Raw genomic sequence first — 18590 nt, forward strand, 5'->3', positions numbered from 1 at the left:
TAAACTCGAAAACACGTATGCCTAACAGTAACACCCAAAATGACACTTGCTTACAAGAATAAAAAAGTGCTAATAATACTAGTATGAATTTAGAGACCAAGTTGTGACATTCGAAATTATAAAAACCAAAAAGCATGGACTCAAAATCCAAAAAATTATCTCTCTAAAAAATTTACTCTAAAAATGAAATATTACTTTGATCTAATCACCTTATTCGCAGCGACCCTGCCCAAGGCAGGGCTCTTCTAAGCAATCAAAACCTGCTGAATTTGAGACATTTGAATCAGATTTCATCCATACATTAACACCGTTAAATTATACAGCGCCATTGATACAAGGCCACTATAGATTTCAACAATTTAAACTGAACTAACTATGAACATGAATGCTAATATCATTCTATCACAACATAAGGCCTTACAGTGACTTGCCTAGACAAGTCACAAGCCAAAGATATGGTCATTTCCGAACATGGCAGCGCTGAACTGTCGTGTGTTCAAGTCGCCCCCATCCAGAGCAGAACCAAACCGATCAAGCCACTGTGTCGGGCTTGGATTTTCGCTTTCCTCTACCCATTCAGAGGTCATATCAATGTCATCAAACTGAATGGGGTCGGAGTCCGTCGGCATTGTTTTCATCTCTCTTGCTAACTTGAGGTTGTAGTTAATATACACAACATCAGTCAATGTTTCCTTGTCAATCTTATTCCGTTTTTCTGTATGAATCTGTTGGAATGTGCTCCAATGCCTCTCGAACGTAAAAGTGCTGCAAACTTGACTAAGAATTCTAATTGCAACCCGTTGCAACACTGGTGCTGAGTCCCCGAATTGCTCCCACCAGAGTCCTACAACAGATAAACGTAGACATAGTAACCAATCTAAGCTACTATTTCATTCAATAGATGTATTTCAATAAGTGAACTGCTTCAACTTCCTTAAAGGAGGAAAATTTGAAGTGCAATGAAATAGCAAAATACTGGGGGCTGCTCACACACACGTTACACCCAAAAAGTGAGTATAAAACTGCATACATACCAGGAGAAACCGTATCTCGTGCCTCCATTGCTAGATTACATGCAAACATCCCCTTTGCCCTTGTAAAAGTAAAAATTTGATTGGTGATGTCACGTCTTAACTCAGGTGTGGGAAGTAGTTTCTCCAGAACTTTAAAGAAGTCTTCTTTTATAGATCCTAGAAATTTTACTTCCGGATTATACTGGATGCTAGGATTTAAAAAGGCCCCAGCTGAATGTAAAGGCGAATGAAGTTGGTCCCTCCATTGTCTGTCAACTATGTCCAAAAATGTCTTGCACTTACTCTCATCCATGATATAGTATGTCCTTATCGATTCCTTGGCTCTAGTCATTAGTTCATATATAGAATCAACAGCAGGTTTCCCTCCAGATACTTCCCTAAACACCTTCAAAAAGGGCTCAGATATTGCCACGCATTCTTCTACTGCTCTCCAAAAGTCATTATCCTCAACAATGGCAATACAAGAAATGCTCTGCGGTTTATTTGCATACGAGGAGTTAGTTGAATATTCAGGACTATTGAACATATGCTTCAATCTCGACCTCTGTTTCAACGTTGATTGCAACGATAGAAAGCATGATACAGACTTTGTTATTCCGGTTCTTATGAGCTCCTGTCCCCCAGTGAACTTCTTCATTAAGTCAAGCATTGATGCATTGTTGTATAGAAACTTGGATACTGTTTGTGCTTGTAAGATACATCTGTTCACCCAATCTACCCTAGAAAATTCTTCCAAGATTAGATTCAAACATTGAGATGCACAAGGAGATAAAAAAATGGTTCCATAATTCTGCAAGATATGGCTTGAAATACCAGTGTAGTTGAAACTACTATCCATGATAATTTGCACAACATTTTCCTGGCCAAAATCTTGAATAACGGAATCAAATAAATCAGCAAGGCACTTTGTGTTCTTAAAATATGAGGATGCATCTACAGACTTGTGGAAAAAGGTCCTCGAAGGGGATGAAACTAAGAAGTTGATTAAAGCTTTAGATTTATTGTCAGTCCATGTGTCTGCAATGATGGTACATCCAGTCGTGGCCCATTCTTTCTCCGCATCTTTCAAATGTAAAGTCACTTCAGACTTGATCCTTTTCAACCATGTTGTCTTCAAGGTTTCCACAGATGGAGCTATCAATCCAGGACCAAACTTTCCAACCGCATCAATCATTGCTTGATATGACGAAGAACGAGCCACGCTAAAATCCAACTTATTCTCAAAAAAGAACAAAGCAATGCTTCTCTCCACAGTTTCCTGGTCACTCAATGTCGAAGCAGCAATGGATAGGACGGTAGGGAAAACTTTTGCAGCAGGAGAGAGTGTCTCTAAAGGACTAATTTTACTACCAGTAGACATATTCCCAGGAGCCCTCACTTCAGCTATCTTCTGCTTCTTAACACTAGGTATTTCTTTAATATCCTCTTTGGACGATATTATAGCTCGAACCCTATCAGTAACATCATCTCGAACTTTATTACAAGGGTTTACACCTTTACTTGGAAGACGAGATAGATGATGCTTTAACCTACTGATTCCACCATTCAAAACCCTAAGACAAAATTTGCACCTAACTTTATTTCCATCTAATTTCTCAGCATATTCCCAACACACATCTCTTTCCCGAACCACTGCCAGAAAAATTGAACAGTACATAATCATCGTAAATTACTGACTTTTATAACTATAATTTATAAATGAAGCAAATTATTTCATTCCAACAAGTTCATACAAATGTAGAAGTCCAAAAAAAAACGAAAAGTTGAACTTACTGATAATGGTGGGAAACGACTTTTAAGTTCTTCAATTTGACCTACAAAAGAAAGCAAATTCAAAAGAAAATTCATGTTAAGTACTAGCTCATCAAACATTAGATGATCAAAATTTTCTTTCAAATAAAGCAAATTTGAATTGCTGATGACATGTTGATTTCCTTTGAAGAATTATTGTTGTATCATCAGCTCTGAACAGTGAATCCCCCCCCCCCAAAAAAAAAAGGAGCTTCCAAAAATCTTTTTTTGTTCCACCAAAACAGAGAAGACCTCAGCTGGAAAACTCTAAATTCTGAAATTCGAAATTTCCTGCTCTCATTTACCTCCATTTTCTCAGCAACCAAATGCAGCACTTCAAAACCAAAATCCACTAAAAGCGATTTCGAAATATCGAAGGAAAAAAAAAGGCGAGAAAATGTTGTAGTTATTTTAAAGATGCAAAAAGAAAAAGTAAAATTAAACTAAATCGGAACTCGGAAGTGAGCATAAAAAAGGAAAGAGAAATTATCGAGAGATTTAAGGATCTTACACAGAGAGAGATTGGTCTTTTCGACGGAGAGATAAACGGAGATGGCAGATCTGGAAGTTTAATTATTTATATCGCGATATTTTGGAGTTTAGGGTTTTTGTCACTCCAATCTTTCTCTCGATGTTTCTTTTGGACTTTTGGTGGTTTTTATCTTTAATCTTGTCTCTCTAATATTTTAATTTCTTCTCGTTTTCCCTTTCTTAAAACTTTTTTCTTTTTGGGCGAGATATCGCGGATTCTTTTTTAAATTTGAACCAATCAAATTGCCTGCACGACGTCGTTTCTTCTCTTATTTTCTAAGGGAGGGCTTAATATTTTATCAGTTGAATTTATTAAAATTATTGTATCTATTATGCATGAAAATCATCTAATATTTCTATTAAATCAATCTAAAATATTATCTTTTATTGACATATATTTAATGATAGAATCATATAACAAGTGACATAAGCTCATATTGTGCCATGTGTCGCAATGTTTTTATTTTCTGTTTGAATTTTTTTATTTGTATCTATTAAATAAATTTAAATAATTTAAGTACAATAATTTAAACACGAGTTTATCTTGATGCATTACAAAATTCAATTTTAAATGGAAATTTTTATTTGAAATATATAGATTTTGTTTAAAAAATAAGTTTTATTTAAATACATTATACAAATAGTATATAATGCTGATTATATTTTGATATATGATTTGTTATCTACATATTTATTTAAATATATTACAATAAATAGTGTAGAACTAAATCTATTTAATAGCATATTCATCATAAAATAAAATGAGCATTATAAATGATTATGTCAAATATTTATTTAAATAAAATTATATGAGCATAGTTTGTGACATTCTACATATTTATATGAGCATACATTGAAATATATAATATTTATACGGGTTGTAATATATAAAATCTTTTATTGAGTTGGTGTTATGGATTAATTGAGTGCTAACTTAAGAAATTACTACTATATTTTTTATTAAATGATTGCAATTATTGTTTTGATGGGTATTTTTATCTTTTTATACTTTTATATGGATTTAAAACAATAAAAAAAACCTAAAAACTAGTATATTTAGGTATTAAACCCATATTTAATTGAGTTATAAATAAATCATTTACCACTACACCAATAATAGTTCTTAAGTAAATTTAAAAAAAGTTAATTTTTAAATTTGTTGATTCCACACGCATACACGTGTGATAGGATTTCTAGTATTAATAATGTTGTTAACTTTTAAAGATGTTGTTTCCACACGCATACACTCAATCAAAACTTCATTTTAATATATTTTAGACAATTTTATTTTAATATGCACAAGTTATTATCTCCATTTATTGTACATTTATACTTACTATTAATAAAACCCCTGAATGAGTTAGTGTGATGGGTGAATCAAGTAGCAGGTTAGAAAATGATTAATATATCATTTTATTAAATTACTACTATTATTATTTTGATAGCTCTTTTGTCTTCTCATACTTTTATATAGTTTTAAAATTAAAAAAAATTAAAATTAACATATTTAAGGATTGAACTCGTGTTTAATGGATTTATAAATAAATTATTTATCATTACACCAATAATAATTTTAAAATATTTTAAAAAATAACTTTTAATATCAAATATTTTCTCTCACCAAATTCGTGTTCAAAATTTGTGATTTTCACACGCATTAATATGTGGTAAGATTTATAATATAATTTAAAATATTTTGTGGTTCTAATTGAATTGCGCATACCTTTTCAAGCTATCGCACATGTTAATTAATTATTAAATTTTTTTAAAATCAAATTTATAATAATTTTTTGAAACAACAGCTATGAAATAGGGACATAATTAGTTTTTTTTTTAAAAATCAATTATTTTAATAAAATATCATAAATTAATTTAAGTTGATTTTAAATATTAGTTTTTGTTCTTAATTTATATCTACAACAATATAAACTATCATAATTTTAAAAATTAAAAATTTAGATTATTTATTTTTAATTTCTTAAACATAGTATTATTAAAATGTTACAAATTTTATAATATTTTTTTACTAAAAACATATAAAATAATAAAATTGATACATATGCACCTGGATAAAAAAAAAACTAAATAAAATATATGTGAAACTTGAAAAGTCTGATTCACTGGTATTTCTTTTTTCATTTTAAGAAATGGATTAAATCATTAAAATGAGTAACATCATCACAAATTTCAAATCACCAAAAAAAATGTAAAAATACCTAAAAAAAAAAATTCCCCTATATTACTAAATATTAACTCTGATACGAAAAGGGAATGTTTGTTGAAACAAATGTTCTTTACATTTCATGATCCAAAAGGATCCTTTATATTGTCAATGTTGAAAACATGAGAAATCAAATGTAGTAATCTAATGACATAATCTTTAGATTCCTGCTGGTACCATGAGATTCAAACGCCCCCCCCCCCTTTAAACACACTTTGCCAATATGATAACAAAGTAAATCTAACAGAGTAGTAGTACTAGAAGACTCATCGGCTTCTAATGGAAAAAAAAACTTGATTTACTGTCATTAACCATACTAAAAACCCTCATCTTCTTAAGCTCAAACTTTGGGGCGTCCCTCTTGAGCAAAAAGAGGAGGAAATCAACTCCAAAGCTTCAGTGCTAAATAGTATATTAATGTGTAAAAGAATAAGGTTACATATTTTCGGGGTTAGTCTCCAAGGCAAGCAGAACCACGCAGAAAACACCGAAAAAAAGTTGCAATTCCCCGCAAGGTCTCTCAGTCGAGAAAAATACAAGTTGCCAACTCACTATTTTTTCATCAGAATTCTAGTTCTAACACCACCTGCAGTTTACATAATTAATCATGTTTTGGCTAACACATAAGACTCAAATAACACAGGTGTTAAAAGTGCATACCTTCAACTTCCTCGAACTGAACTTCCTTTACGAGATCGGCAGTAGCATTATATTCAAAGCTAATAAATGACAGAAAAGATCAATCATTACAAAGTTTACATAAACAGAAGCAGATCGGACGCAAGACTAATGATGCAATTATCAGCCTTCTAGCAACTAAACTAACATTGATTATCATTGAGATTTGATGGCAAACACTATCTACAAGCAAAACTATAGCAGATATATAATGATTCTTTCAAAGTTTTTAGACCAGAACCTTGTCAAGTGGATACCCGTATCCAATACTCACCTCTGAGTTCAGGGAACAAAGCTTCTTGGTCAATATACATGAAACATTTGCATACAAATTCACATTTTAAATGTTGGTAATTTCAACCACATTGTTAAGAATGCATGTCTCTACTTTTCTCAGAGCCATGCGAGTGTTGCGTACCGGTATGTGTCCTACATGGGGTATGCTCAAATTTTCTAAGCTTTTTCTAAGCCATAGATAAGATGTGTTTGAGTTATTTAAACAAGCTTAGAAAATTTGAGCATTCCCCATGTAGGATACATACCGGTATGCAATACTCGCGTGACTCTGAGAAAAGCAGAGACAAACATTGTTAACAATGTGGTTGGAATTACTAACATTTAAAAATCTAATTGAAGAAAAGCCTACACAGTGTTCAAATCAAAATTAACAATTTAATCAAAGCAACGGAACAGATATGAAAACCAATGTGAGTTGAAAACATATATTACCTACTGGAAAAAGAGACCTCAAGTTCATATTGAGCACTAGTTTTGATAGCTTCAAATAAGCAAGTAGCAATTTCAGTTTTGCGAGTACTAGCCATTAGTAAATCATACTCGGTTGGAATGATAATGGAGAAGAAGTTATCGTTTAAATCGCTCAGACACATTTTATCTACGGTTGCTAAAGCTATCCGGCGTTTAAGCCCATCGGTTTCAGGATCAACAATATAAACGGCGAAATCAGTGATTATAAGATTCCGTCGTTTCATTTTCCCTGATGCAGAGAACTTCAACACTTTATCCGCAAACAAAACTTTACTGTCACCTACACGTAAAATTCGCAATTATAAGGCGATCTTTTCATTCTTTGCAAGTAAACTGCATATAATATCGCAAAGAAAGACCACTTTTTTTAATATATATATATGAAATCGTTTCGATGGAAATTAACAAAAGGGTGAGGAATGGGTAACCTTGTTTTTGCAAGATCTTCATTAAGAAGGGGCGGGAAGCGACATTCAAGTAGTCTCCTTTGGGTTCTGATGGTTGCGAATCCTTATCGTTTTCATCTTGCTGTTCGTCGTCAGGTACATGGTCTTCGCCCTGGGGGTTGGGCTCCGGTTCGTCGACAGAGGCTTGCTGTTGTGCCCTGTATCGACTCATTGTTGGAACCGACGGACGCTGTTAGGCTTTGGCTTTTGCGGGAAAGCAAAAAAAATACAGAGAAAAGAGAGCCAAATAGCGCTCGATGCACGTTAACTTGTAATCATCGTTCTAATTCAAGTTACTCTATTAAAAGTATTAAATTGATTGATTATCTAAAAAAAAATTAAATAAATTTTCTTATCAAATTCAAGAGAGATTGACCTAAAGATCGTATCATTATTTAAAATAATATTCTGTTCATATTTATATATTTATAAATTAAATAAAATTATTTATTAAATAAACATTAATTCGGATCAAGAAATCAAAATATTTTAATGCGAAACGCTGCTGAACCGGATAAATGAACCCATTCACAACTGTATTTGAAAGTTGGGACTAAATTATGAAGGATTCAATATTTATTAAAAAATAAATCTAAGACATATCCGAATTAACATCATGTTTAAATTAGGGTAAACTAAAGAGTTAGTCATCCAATTTTTATAAGTTTTCATTTTGAACATTGAAGATAAAAGAAATTTATAAGTTGGTCATTATTGTTAACAATCATTTTCATTTTAGTCACCTAATTTTAATAAATTTCATTTTGGTCATCCTATTAATTTAATATTATTGTACATTTATTTTAGTCACTCAATTTTAAACAAATTTTATTTTGGTCCCTATTTACTTTTAAAAATTAATTCTTTTTAAAAAAACTACTTTTTACAAAAAAAAATTGAGTTATGTGAAGATGAAACCCAAAATAAAATGGTTTTTCTCAATAAAAACCCAAGCAATATTCTAGAAAAGGCAAGATAAAGGAAATTAGAAAGACATATTGGTTTTTCCTATAAAAATCTAGATAATTCTTTGTAAAATCTCATGTTTTTTAAAATTAATTAAAATAAGTAAAGGGAATAAAAAATATCAAATAGTTTTTTTTATATAAAAACCTAGGTGATTCCCTATAAAACACTACATTTTCCTTGAAAAATTTAAAATTAATTATAAAAAAGAAAAGAAAATTAATTTTTAAAAAGATAAAACGAGTGATTAAAAATGAAAACTTATTAAAGTTCAGTGACTAAAATGGTTGTACAATAATATTGAATTAAGGATTAGTGATCAAAATGAAAACTTATGAAAATTGGATGACCATCTGTGAAATTTACCCTTTAAATTACATAACTCTTAATTATAAAAGGGAATATAATTTATTGCAACAGTAATGAAGTGAATCGAATTAACTTTTAATTAGCAACATTTTAATACAGGTTCTTGATTAATTACTAAATTAGTACATTTTTTTTAAAAATTGATTTATCCTAAATTGATTTACACAATTCTAAATATCAATTGATTTGTCGTAAGTTGATATGTCAAATTAGACTCTCTATTACATTTAACGAGCTTGTTCTCGACCAATTTAAATGTCTTTTTTGTGTTTTTACTCAATTTTATTTTTTCATTTTAATAAGTAAATTAACACATTTTATGCTACTTCTGAAATTTGAAATGACCAATTGGCACCTGGAATCTAATGAAGTTTGTAAGTGATACAAGGAGTCCATGGTGGCTCGATCAACATGAAATCATCACCTAGAAAGAAAGTATTACAAATTAAAAATCGTCTTGCTAGATTGGCGTCTCTGTGTAAGATTCTTGAATTCCATATTACTAAAACATTGGTGATGAAATGTATTTAAAGGGAGTTTGGATGAACTGGAACTTAGCAACCGCATTCCCTATTCAACATCACCTAACTCCACATATAACTTCGCCGCATTATTTTTCTGGTTCTGCAGTGAATTGCTATTCATTATCTGGACATCTTCATCATCAACATGTTGGGATCTAATTTCCCTAGTATAGTTTTTCGTCATATGTAATTTTATTTTTTTGAACATTTAATAAAATTTCACCATTTTTATTATTTATTTACATTTGTTCTCAATAGTTTTTGCACTCAAAATAAAATGTATAAGTAAATATTGGCTCACTGATTATTTATTGTTTAACTAATATTAAGTTGCTTATGTGATCTGTTTATAATGCGAGAAGATAACTTATTTATTAGGTAGATAAAATAATTTAATTGTGTAGATTAACTTATTTATTAGGTAGATAAAATAATTTAATTGTGTAGATTAACTTATTTATTAGGTAGATAAAATAATTTAATTGTGTAGATTAACTAAACTTATATTAATTAATTAAATAAAATATATATTGAGAATAAAAAATATTTATTGGGTTTGATCTATTATATAAGTTGGTTAAATATAAAAATAACACTTACAATTATACCTAATACATGAAAAGGTCTAATGAGGCCTAAGTCACATGGGATTATCAGATGGTTGGCACAAAAGGTTCTAGAGGGAGTGTGCCGCCGCCCACCCCTATCAATTATCGTAGGGCTTGTGTTTTCTATTAAAATATTATTATTTAGTTTTTTATTGTTGAAACAAAACTCTTGTGAAATTATTTACAAATAAAGATAATGGGCTAGGTAAAAAAATTCTAATTTTGAGAAAGTTTGCTTTCAGTTTTTAGTATTTTGAGAGTTACTGATATTTCTATTGAGTATCAATACATAGTTTTCATTGAGTTTTTCAATATATAAATTAGAGTCAACACTCTAGGTAAATCGATATTCATAAATAATGAAGAAGACCATGTTGGTCAAAAGTTAGGAAACAACATAGATCGTCTATTCCATTACAAAACTATTTTCTAAATAGAATTTTTTTTAACACAATAAACTTAAACTGATTATATAATATCAGATTTAATCACGTAAAGAATCTATAAATGATTGCGGACATTATCCTTCCACAACAATTTTTGCACTAATTTTCAATTTCAACTCATCAGATTTAATATTCATTTTAAACCTTACATCTCAATTCAAATACAACACTAATTTTGGTGTAACGAATTTATCCATAATAATAAACCAAGACAACAAAAGGGTTACTCATCTTGTATAATTAACTTACAAAATATTATATTAAACCAAATTATTAGTGTGCTTTTTTTTAATATATCACAAGCATATTTCAAAAATTGTAACATGTATCTTTTTAATATTTTACCATGTTTTTATAAAACACTTATCAATTCAAAGACTCTACTTGTAGAGTACTTGACTGCCAATGTACTAAATATTTTTTCATAAAAAATAATATTATATCATTATAAACTCAAATATTTACTTCTACAAATAATTGAAAAAAAAACTTAAGATAATAATATTTAAATATAACTTCACATTAATCTCCGAGTTTAAATCACAAAATAAATTTAAAATATTAAATAAAAAATCATAACATTAATCACAATATTTTTATTGCATACTTTAATTTTCCCGATAGTATCAAACGTTTGTTGGGGCTTTAAACGTGGAAGGAGATGAAGTTTGTTATTAGAGTTTGGATTCCTTTAATTTAGGTTAGCATTTTAATTTTAGATCTGAGAGAGTCTTGTAGAAAAAATAAATTTATGAATATCGATTTATTTGAATCAATTTTTTGGCCATCACTTCACACACGTACACATCAATCGATATTCAAAATGAGAAAAAAAGATAAAAAAATCAAGTTGCTTAAAATCGCAGTTAATTTTGAATGAATGTTTGAAATGAAGCAAATAATATAAGTAACTAAAAAAGTTTTAAGTTGGAAATTGATGACCCACTAAAACAACGTCGGACAATAGAAGGTTCTATTCAGATTTTCCTTCCCCTTCAGTTTGGATAAAATTTAATTATCTCCAAATAAAATAATAATTAATAAACGCACAAGATCAGAATAATAGTTTACCTGGCGGGCGGGATCTGGTGGTTTTCGTATAGCGAACGCCAAAGAATGACATTTACCCTATCAGGGAAGCCGGTCCACCTGTCTATAAAAGACCGCCACCGCATCCAATCATAAATCCCCTTCTCATTTGTTTTTTCGTTTTCTCTCTGCTCTCATTTTCGTCTTCTTTCTTCGATCCGAGCTTTCCTCTCCTGCCGATCCAAAGTTCCTTCAGGCATCAAAAAGGACCCCCCCGATCAAATTTATCTTTTCTGGTTCCATCTCTCACTTTTGATTGTTGTATTTATATGCTTCTTTTTTCTATTTTTTTATTTGTGTTGTTTTGACTTCTTCTTTTTTTTTTGTTATTTTTTCTACTGCGGATGGATCGTAGGTTTCGCTATGGCATCGAAGCGAATCTTGAAGGAATTGAAGGATTTACAAAAGGATCCTCCAACATCTTGCAGTGCTGGTAATGCATACTCCCTTTTTCGTTCTATATAAAAGCTCTCCCTTTTTTGCTGTTGATTTAAAAAAAAAATTCAAATATTGATTTGTTGTTTGTTTTAAACTTTCTTTGAAGCTATGTATTTATAGGTATAGATGTTTTTGAATTTGCGTTGAGGAGTAAAAAGATCTTGATATGTTATGGGTGATTTTGCAAGGGACTGTCTTTTTTTGTTAATAATAATTGAAAGTTTTATTCCAAAATCCTAGATCAGATAATTCATGATTCTCTATTGTGTTCGTGTATTTTGTTCAGTCAAACTTGTTTAAAATAAAATTTGATTCGTTAATGATTTTCATTATCTTGATTTTGAGACATTTTAATTCCTGTCAGGTTCGTGTTACCTTTTTTCTTTCTCGTTCACAGCAACCTATTGATAAACCTTTTACCGGTATTCTTCCTAAAATTTCCTTTCCTCTAGATATAATAAACAGTGGTTGTTTGTACAAATCTCTGTAAAAGGACAGTAAAAGACTAACAAAACTTTGTTCCAAACTTGCTTAGTGAATCCCTACATTCTTCTTCAATATCACCCAAGAGACAGCTTGTCCATTGTAAATTAATGTCATGTAATATTGCTAACCAAGCAATGAAGTAGAATTTAGGCGTATATTGAAAACCTTAGCAGTTTTTGCCATTGAAGTTCGCTTATTTTCCAAAGTAGTCCCATGTATCGGCAATTGTGAAGTGTTCCTTTGAATTCATCCGAATATCCTCATCTCTGTTAGATTACTGGTAATGTTAAAACTTATTGTTTGGTTCAGTTGGTTAGAATATAAAATTCTTTTGTTTGGTTGACCATATGAAATAACCTAATATCACTTTTTAAACTAAAGTGGCCTTAATCACAAATAAGACTGAAAATCCAAGAAAAAAAAGTAAGACAACGATAATTTAGTAATGTTAAGTTGCCTCCCCTTAAAATAATAATAAATTCAATAATAGAAAAGTTCACTTATAATAATATTAATTAATTGAAAATAACTCAATAGACAAAATGTTAAATTTCCTGAACTTATAATAATAACAATTATTATTATTAGACAAGTCAGTTCTATAATAATTAACTAATTAAAAGATTAAGATAATATTAAATTAAAATTAAACCAAAAAAGCAATAAAGTAAACCAATAGACAAAGTTCACATTAGTTTTGTTCAAAGAATGGGAGAGTTTTATTCATTAGTTACTATTATTATTATGGTATAGGGGTAAAGTTATCACAAACCTCACATTATCAAGATAATGTAAGATTATCTAAGAAACATGTTGTATTAAGATTACCCCTTATATTACCAAATTTACACTGTTGCTAATACGATGATGGGATCATACATTCCTGGCAGTAATGTGAAACTACCTGTAGAATTTTCCTCAAACTCTAGCTACATACACTTGGCATTGGTTACCTTGCTTTTGAAAAACAAAAATCATTCTTGATGGATAAGAATGAATCCAATTGATCCATATGGAGCTTGAATCTGAAAAATGTGTTCAAATATGCATGAGAATACAAGAAATATCCAAACATTTATAACTAATGACCCATGCTTCTTCAACTATATGATTGGTAAATGAAATTTGTCCTCCTAAGCTTCAAGCCATTACATGTGAGTGATGGCACTGATTCATTTGAAATAGAAAGCAACCCAAACACAAATAGGAAGGAATTACTTGATATTGATGAAAGCCACATTTGACAGAGTGACTCTACAATCAGACACCACTGCGCGAGGCATCTCCTGCTATTCTCCTTATCAGATACCCTTAACCCGTATTCTTCCTCTTGTATTCACTCCACTGACTACCTAAAATCTAAGCACCAACTAAATTACTTTATAAACTCAAGTTTTCATTCAGATGGTTTATATGAAAAACATGATTGTTACAATGTTTGCACTCATCTTTTCACAATTATGCAATGTGCTCGAGGTTTATCATTGAACTTCAATGCTTGCGTATTGCTTATTGTTTTTTCTGGCAATGTTGCAGGTCCTGTTGCTGAAGACATGTTTCATTGGCAGGCAACTATCATGGGTCCACCAGACAGTCCGTATGCTGGGGGTGTTTTCCAAGTGACCATTCATTTTCCTCCAGACTATCCTTTTAAGCCACCCAAGGTATTTTTCCCTTTTTATGTATTTCTGGTTTCTATATATAGGCAGGTTATTTACTCTGACGTTTGCTAGAGCTTGCAAAATTTCCATGTTCATTTAGCACTCTCATTTTGGGTTACTTGTTTTGTACTCCATTGTGTATTGATGTAGAAAATAATATATTCCTTTGAAGAGTGATAGATAATTGAAGTCTTATTTATATGATAAATGGGTTTTGCAGGTGGCATTTAGAACAAAGGTATTCCACCCTAATATTAACAGCAATGGAAGCATTTGCCTAGACATCTTGAAAGAGCAGTGGAGTCCTGCACTAACTATTTCCAAGGTGGTTGTCTTTTCAATATTTGATTTCCCTGTTAGAAACTCCTCTCATTTGTTTGGATATTCAATGTTGGCACAAATGGATCCAATCTGAATTAGCCACCCGTATCTGATGCTCATGTCGGAGACATATCCAGACATGGGTAGTGGGACATAATGCTTCAACGGTCTTCCTAATGCATAAAGATCTTTCTGGGATTTTTTTTCTTTTGGGGGGGGGGGGACTTGAACATGAATAGGATATCTACAAGCGTCCTGAACTCACATTCTGAGTCTATTCATACAAATCAAAATGAGAAGCCAAGAACCTGAATAGAAACCCGATCAATCTGAAATTTGAATCCCCATTCCAAACCTTGATGTCCATTTTAAGCAAAGTAAATTGTAGTTAAGCCTTTTGAGATCCTACGATTTTTATTCACAACTTGTCTGTTTCAATGGTTAAGATGGTTTAACGACTTTTTGTTCTATTAGGTATTGCTATCAATATGTTCATTGCTGACCGATCCAAATCCGGATGATCCATTGGTGCCGGAGATTGCACACATGTACAAGACAGACAGGAACAAGTACGAGACAACTGCAAGGAGCTGGACCCAGAAGTATGCCATGGGATAGGGAGGCTCAATGTTTCTTTCTTTTTTGTTAATGTTTTTGGGTTTTTTTTTTTAATTTAGTTTTATGTATGAAAGGTTTGTTCTGTCTCTTCAATGCCTAAAATGGGGGAGTTTGACGATGCCATCAACATTCCCTTTTTTAAAAGAAGAGACATCAAATGTTGCTTCCTTTTGTTGTATGGAAATGTAACTTTTGGAACAAGAAAATAGACGCTTTTGATATTTTTTTAAATGTTCTTTATTTGTAATTCAAGTATGCGAAAGTAATGGCAGAATGCCAGATTTGGTAAAGGGTCTTGTTATACAATTATAAATTAAAAATAAACTATAAAATTATTGAAAGAGAATAACTTGTGATGTTGTATAGAAAGTAGTACAGATATGAAATTAAAAGATATTAAATTCAAGTAATTTTTATAATTAGTGAATTGAGTTCATTGGCTGGTCTTGACCCAGGTTGCATTAGCATCACCCAAAAGCATACCAGCCAGTGTAAAAGGAGCTTCATTACTGACATTAAGAAACTATGCCAGCCATAGCATTGGTATACCTATTTCCTTTTTTAAAAACATGGTTATGGATCCTTTGCCCGAATCATCAATAAGAGAGTACACAAAATGGGATTAGAAAGCGAGTAACTAGTAATTAAGCTCATTACCGCTGCTGCATCCACTTTAATCACAAGTTTAGTCATATTCAAACTCAAAGCAAATTGCAAGCCATCCTTCTGCCACCATACACATGGCTCATGGAATATGATGAAAAGATCCAACAACTCTGCCAAGGTGATTTTGAATTACAATTCCGCCTCCTACTCTTCTCGGGTTTCCAATTGAAGATCCATCCGTATTAAGCTTGAACCAACATAATAGAGTTTTTTTTTTCCCTATGAAAAACAATGAAGGATGGTAGAAGGCACAATCTGATATTAACAACAACAACAACAGAGAATTCCCCAACCTTTTCAAGAGCTCATTTAGGGATGTCACTAAGGATACATGTTTTCCGAAGGAAAACACATTTCGAGCTAGCTAGATTTCCAACGTAATAGAAGAAAAAAAATCAAAGTCCAAGGAAATTTTGGTTTATGGTACCACACTTTAGACTTCAAGTTGCTGCAGGATCGAGCTTTCTTATTAGTAACCCTTAAAGACTTTCTAGATAGCTATGGCAAAACAAGAAATGTTCTTGCATAGGCATACCCCTTGAGGCGAGAAGTGTTGTCTAAAGCTCTTCATTTTCTAGTGCTTAGGATACGATTCCACCATTCATATGCACTAGCAAGCAAGAAAGTCCTGAATTCAGAGGGCTCCAATACAATGAATCATGTATATCCTCCTTAATTGAGCTAGGGGGTCCTAAGAAAGCTTGTAGAAAATTATCTGGCATTATAATGGACACCGCATTTGTGTTGGAAAAATTCGGTTTAGAATTTGATTTTGCTACACAACAGAAAATTAAAAATGTTTTAAAACTGAGGGATCGTATTATTTCTACCAATAAACTCTTTATCAAATTCGTACCTATATCTTGGAGTAGACAATCTAAGTCATTTCTCGAATTTCTATAAACAGGATCTTCTTCACTATTCTTGAACCTCGACTTGCTTAGAGTGTGGAATCTAACGGAGCGATGAATATAATGAAAACTTTTATTGATGTGAGTGAGAAAAATATCTCCTTTGTGGGTGAGAAACAAAAAACAAACTCTTTTAAAGTTAGAATTTATTTGAAAAATAAATCTCACTAAAAATTGACAAAGTGTCGATGCTTAGTATTTTGTTGTGTTTTGACTTAGCTCATGATCTCTATTAATATAGAAAATCACAAAGTCTTAGTTGAACAAAAAGAAGAAAATTAATAATATTTCAATAAAAAAATACACATAATTACCTACTAGGAATATGTATAGGTGACTGCACCTCTTCTTTGGGAGCTAGAGTTGTCTCTCATCCTATTTTAGATGGTGGCTTATCGATTCAAATGCAAATCGTCAAGGTTGTAACGAACTAGAGGAAATATCGATTGGACATATATAATTAACGCACACATAGTCCATTACTTACTCAGGATTGAGGTAAATCACACTATGAATATCACAAGCGAATAAATCTATGAACGGATCTAGCTTGGATCCTATTCGATGTATTGTCAGTCCAAACAATCACATCTATGTCATTATCTTCTCGAAATCATTTGTTCCGGCACCCAAGACAAGGTATCTCCCTAATTAGACTTGATAGACGACATAATAGCCTTTTAATTGATTTGCTAAATTTTGATTAGACTATGGACCACATAATTGAATTTAATAGTAGTTAAATGTTAGGTAATGAATGAGTCAATATTTGCTTACACATTTTGCTTTGTGTGCAAAAATTGTTGAGGAAAAATAGAAATGATATTAATGTGAATACTGAAATTTTAGTAAACCATTTTATTCAAAAAATTATAAATGCATATGATAAAAAAACTACATTAAAGAGCACTAAATCCCAATAATCTCTCACTTACCCTAGTGAAATAGGTCATATTTTGCTTACTCATACTCTTTACATGTTTTTCAAAATTAATAGCCACTACAGTCTTGGTAAAGGGATCCGTAAGATTACATCCACTACTCCGTCTACTACTGCCATTTCCAATCAATTTATTTTGTTCATTTATGATTTCTGGTTTCTTTGGCTTTACCTATTGCCACAGTGTTAACATAATATAATGTAATAGCTTTTTCTATATAAAAAATGACTTTGAGATCCGTGTGAAACTTTCAAATCCATAATATTTTTTTTTATTTCCTCAAAAGTAACTACATATTTAGCTTTCATAGCGGAATTAGCAATACAATTCTACTTAACACTTTTTCACATTATGACTCTGTTGCCTAAGATAAAAGCACAGCTCGATATTGACTTCCTCAAATCTCAATACATTTAGAAATCAGAATCAGTATATCCAATGAAAATTAAGTCCGTTCAGAATATATTAGCATATAATTCCTCGTTGTAAGTCAGACCCATTTTTTCCAAATAAGGCTACATGTCTATCAACAAAGGTAAGAAGGGTTAACATGTCTTTCGACTGTTACTTTTGCATGGATAGATCCATGCAGTTAATGTTATCAAGGGACGATAGATATTTGGCAGGGTTTAAATTTACCTCATCATAGATATTTTTAGCCTTATAAGCTAGATTAGTGTTACTCGCACTCTGTAAAGGCCAACACTTTTGGCTTTATCCTTTGAGTTAACCTTAACACCTTTATCAATTTTTCTGATATTGAGTATTCTATTTGCTTGGAACGCAGAGGGTTTTAGATTACTTTTTGGTGTATCTTTGCTTGGGGCCTGCACCAAAATTGGAGCTTGCATGGACTTGGCAACCTTTTGTCTTGGTCCATATCGATGTACCACCATCCAAGGGCCATAATTAGAAGTTCTTCCATCATCCTCTTTCTTGGTTATCACCACTAGCCTCGCTCATTGAATTATTTGAAAATACTTCTCCACTATTGCTCTAATGTATTGTTTTATTAGATGGTGGTTTCCCATCTTCAACAGCTACCATCTTGCTCTTTATAGTGATTATGGTTGGGAT

At 31.4% G+C, this 18590-nt stretch overlaps 3 protein-coding genes across 5 annotated transcripts; 1 reads left to right on the plus strand and 2 right to left on the minus strand.

Moving 5' to 3' along the window:
* Positions 1 to 268: 268 nt before the first annotated feature.
* On the minus strand, positions 269 to 3553 carry LOC107930267 (uncharacterized). 3 transcript variants are annotated; one of them, XM_016861875.2, is made up of 4 exons: positions 3337 to 3553; positions 2808 to 2848; positions 1035 to 2666; positions 269 to 844 (listed from the first exon to the last, which is right to left on the minus strand). In XM_016861875.2, coding segments are annotated over exons 2-4 (2037 nt in total). In that variant the 5' UTR covers positions 2809 to 2848; positions 3337 to 3553; the 3' UTR covers positions 269 to 440. The 3 variants fall into 3 exon arrangements, with proteins under 3 accessions (XP_016717364.2, XP_016717363.2, XP_040932910.1); XM_016861874.2 differs by having other exon boundaries at positions 3131 to 3482; XM_041076976.1 differs by having other exon boundaries at positions 2808 to 3482.
* A 2093-nt stretch (positions 3554 to 5646) lies between these two features.
* LOC107930203 (myosin heavy chain IB) lies at positions 5647 to 7947 on the minus strand. The gene is made up of 4 exons (XM_016861794.2): positions 7452 to 7947; positions 6985 to 7303; positions 6238 to 6296; positions 5647 to 6163 (listed from the first exon to the last, which is right to left on the minus strand). The coding sequence occupies exons 1-4, from the start codon at positions 7639 to 7641 to the stop codon at positions 6129 to 6131; spliced, it is 603 nt and encodes a 200-aa protein (XP_016717283.1). The 5' UTR covers positions 7642 to 7947; the 3' UTR covers positions 5647 to 6128.
* A 3496-nt stretch (positions 7948 to 11443) lies between these two features.
* LOC107930285 (ubiquitin-conjugating enzyme E2 10) lies at positions 11444 to 15226 on the plus strand. The gene is made up of 5 exons (XM_016861903.2): positions 11444 to 11707; positions 11827 to 11904; positions 13932 to 14059; positions 14277 to 14381; positions 14852 to 15226. The coding sequence occupies exons 2-5, from the start codon at positions 11835 to 11837 to the stop codon at positions 14993 to 14995; spliced, it is 447 nt and encodes a 148-aa protein (XP_016717392.1). The 5' UTR covers positions 11444 to 11707; positions 11827 to 11834; the 3' UTR covers positions 14996 to 15226.
* The last annotated feature ends 3364 nt before the right edge of the window (positions 15227 to 18590 follow it).

This window comes from Gossypium hirsutum, chromosome A09 (genome assembly GCF_007990345.1).
Source record: "Gossypium hirsutum isolate 1008001.06 chromosome A09, Gossypium_hirsutum_v2.1, whole genome shotgun sequence".
Lineage (NCBI taxonomy): Eukaryota > Viridiplantae > Streptophyta > Magnoliopsida > Malvales > Malvaceae > Gossypium > Gossypium hirsutum.

Bases quoted from the DNA above. Each gene is read 5' to 3' on its own strand.
- LOC107930267 (XM_016861875.2), bottom strand. The intron at 845-1,034 runs GTATGTATGCAG...TATCTGTTGTAG, and splicing joins ACGAGATACGGTTTCTCCTG to GACTCTGGTGGGAGCAATTC.
- LOC107930203 (XM_016861794.2), bottom strand. From the start codon at position 7,641: ATGAGTCGATACAGGGCACAACAGCAAGCCTCTGTCGACGAACCGGAG. The intron at 7,304-7,451 runs GTTACCCATTCC...TTTTACGTGTAG, and splicing joins GAAGATCTTGCAAAAACAAG to GTGACAGTAAAGTTTTGTTT. The intron at 6,164-6,237 runs GTATGCACTTTT...TGTAAACTGCAG, and splicing joins TCAGTTCGAGGAAGTTGAAG to GTGGTGTTAGAACTAGAATT.
- LOC107930285 (XM_016861903.2), top strand. From the start codon at position 11,835: ATGGCATCGAAGCGAATCTTGAAGGAATTGAAGGATTTACAAAAGGAT. The intron at 11,905-13,931 runs GTAATGCATACT...GCAATGTTGCAG, and splicing joins TCCAACATCTTGCAGTGCTG to GTCCTGTTGCTGAAGACATG. The intron at 14,060-14,276 runs GTATTTTTCCCT...TGGGTTTTGCAG, and splicing joins ATCCTTTTAAGCCACCCAAG to GTGGCATTTAGAACAAAGGT.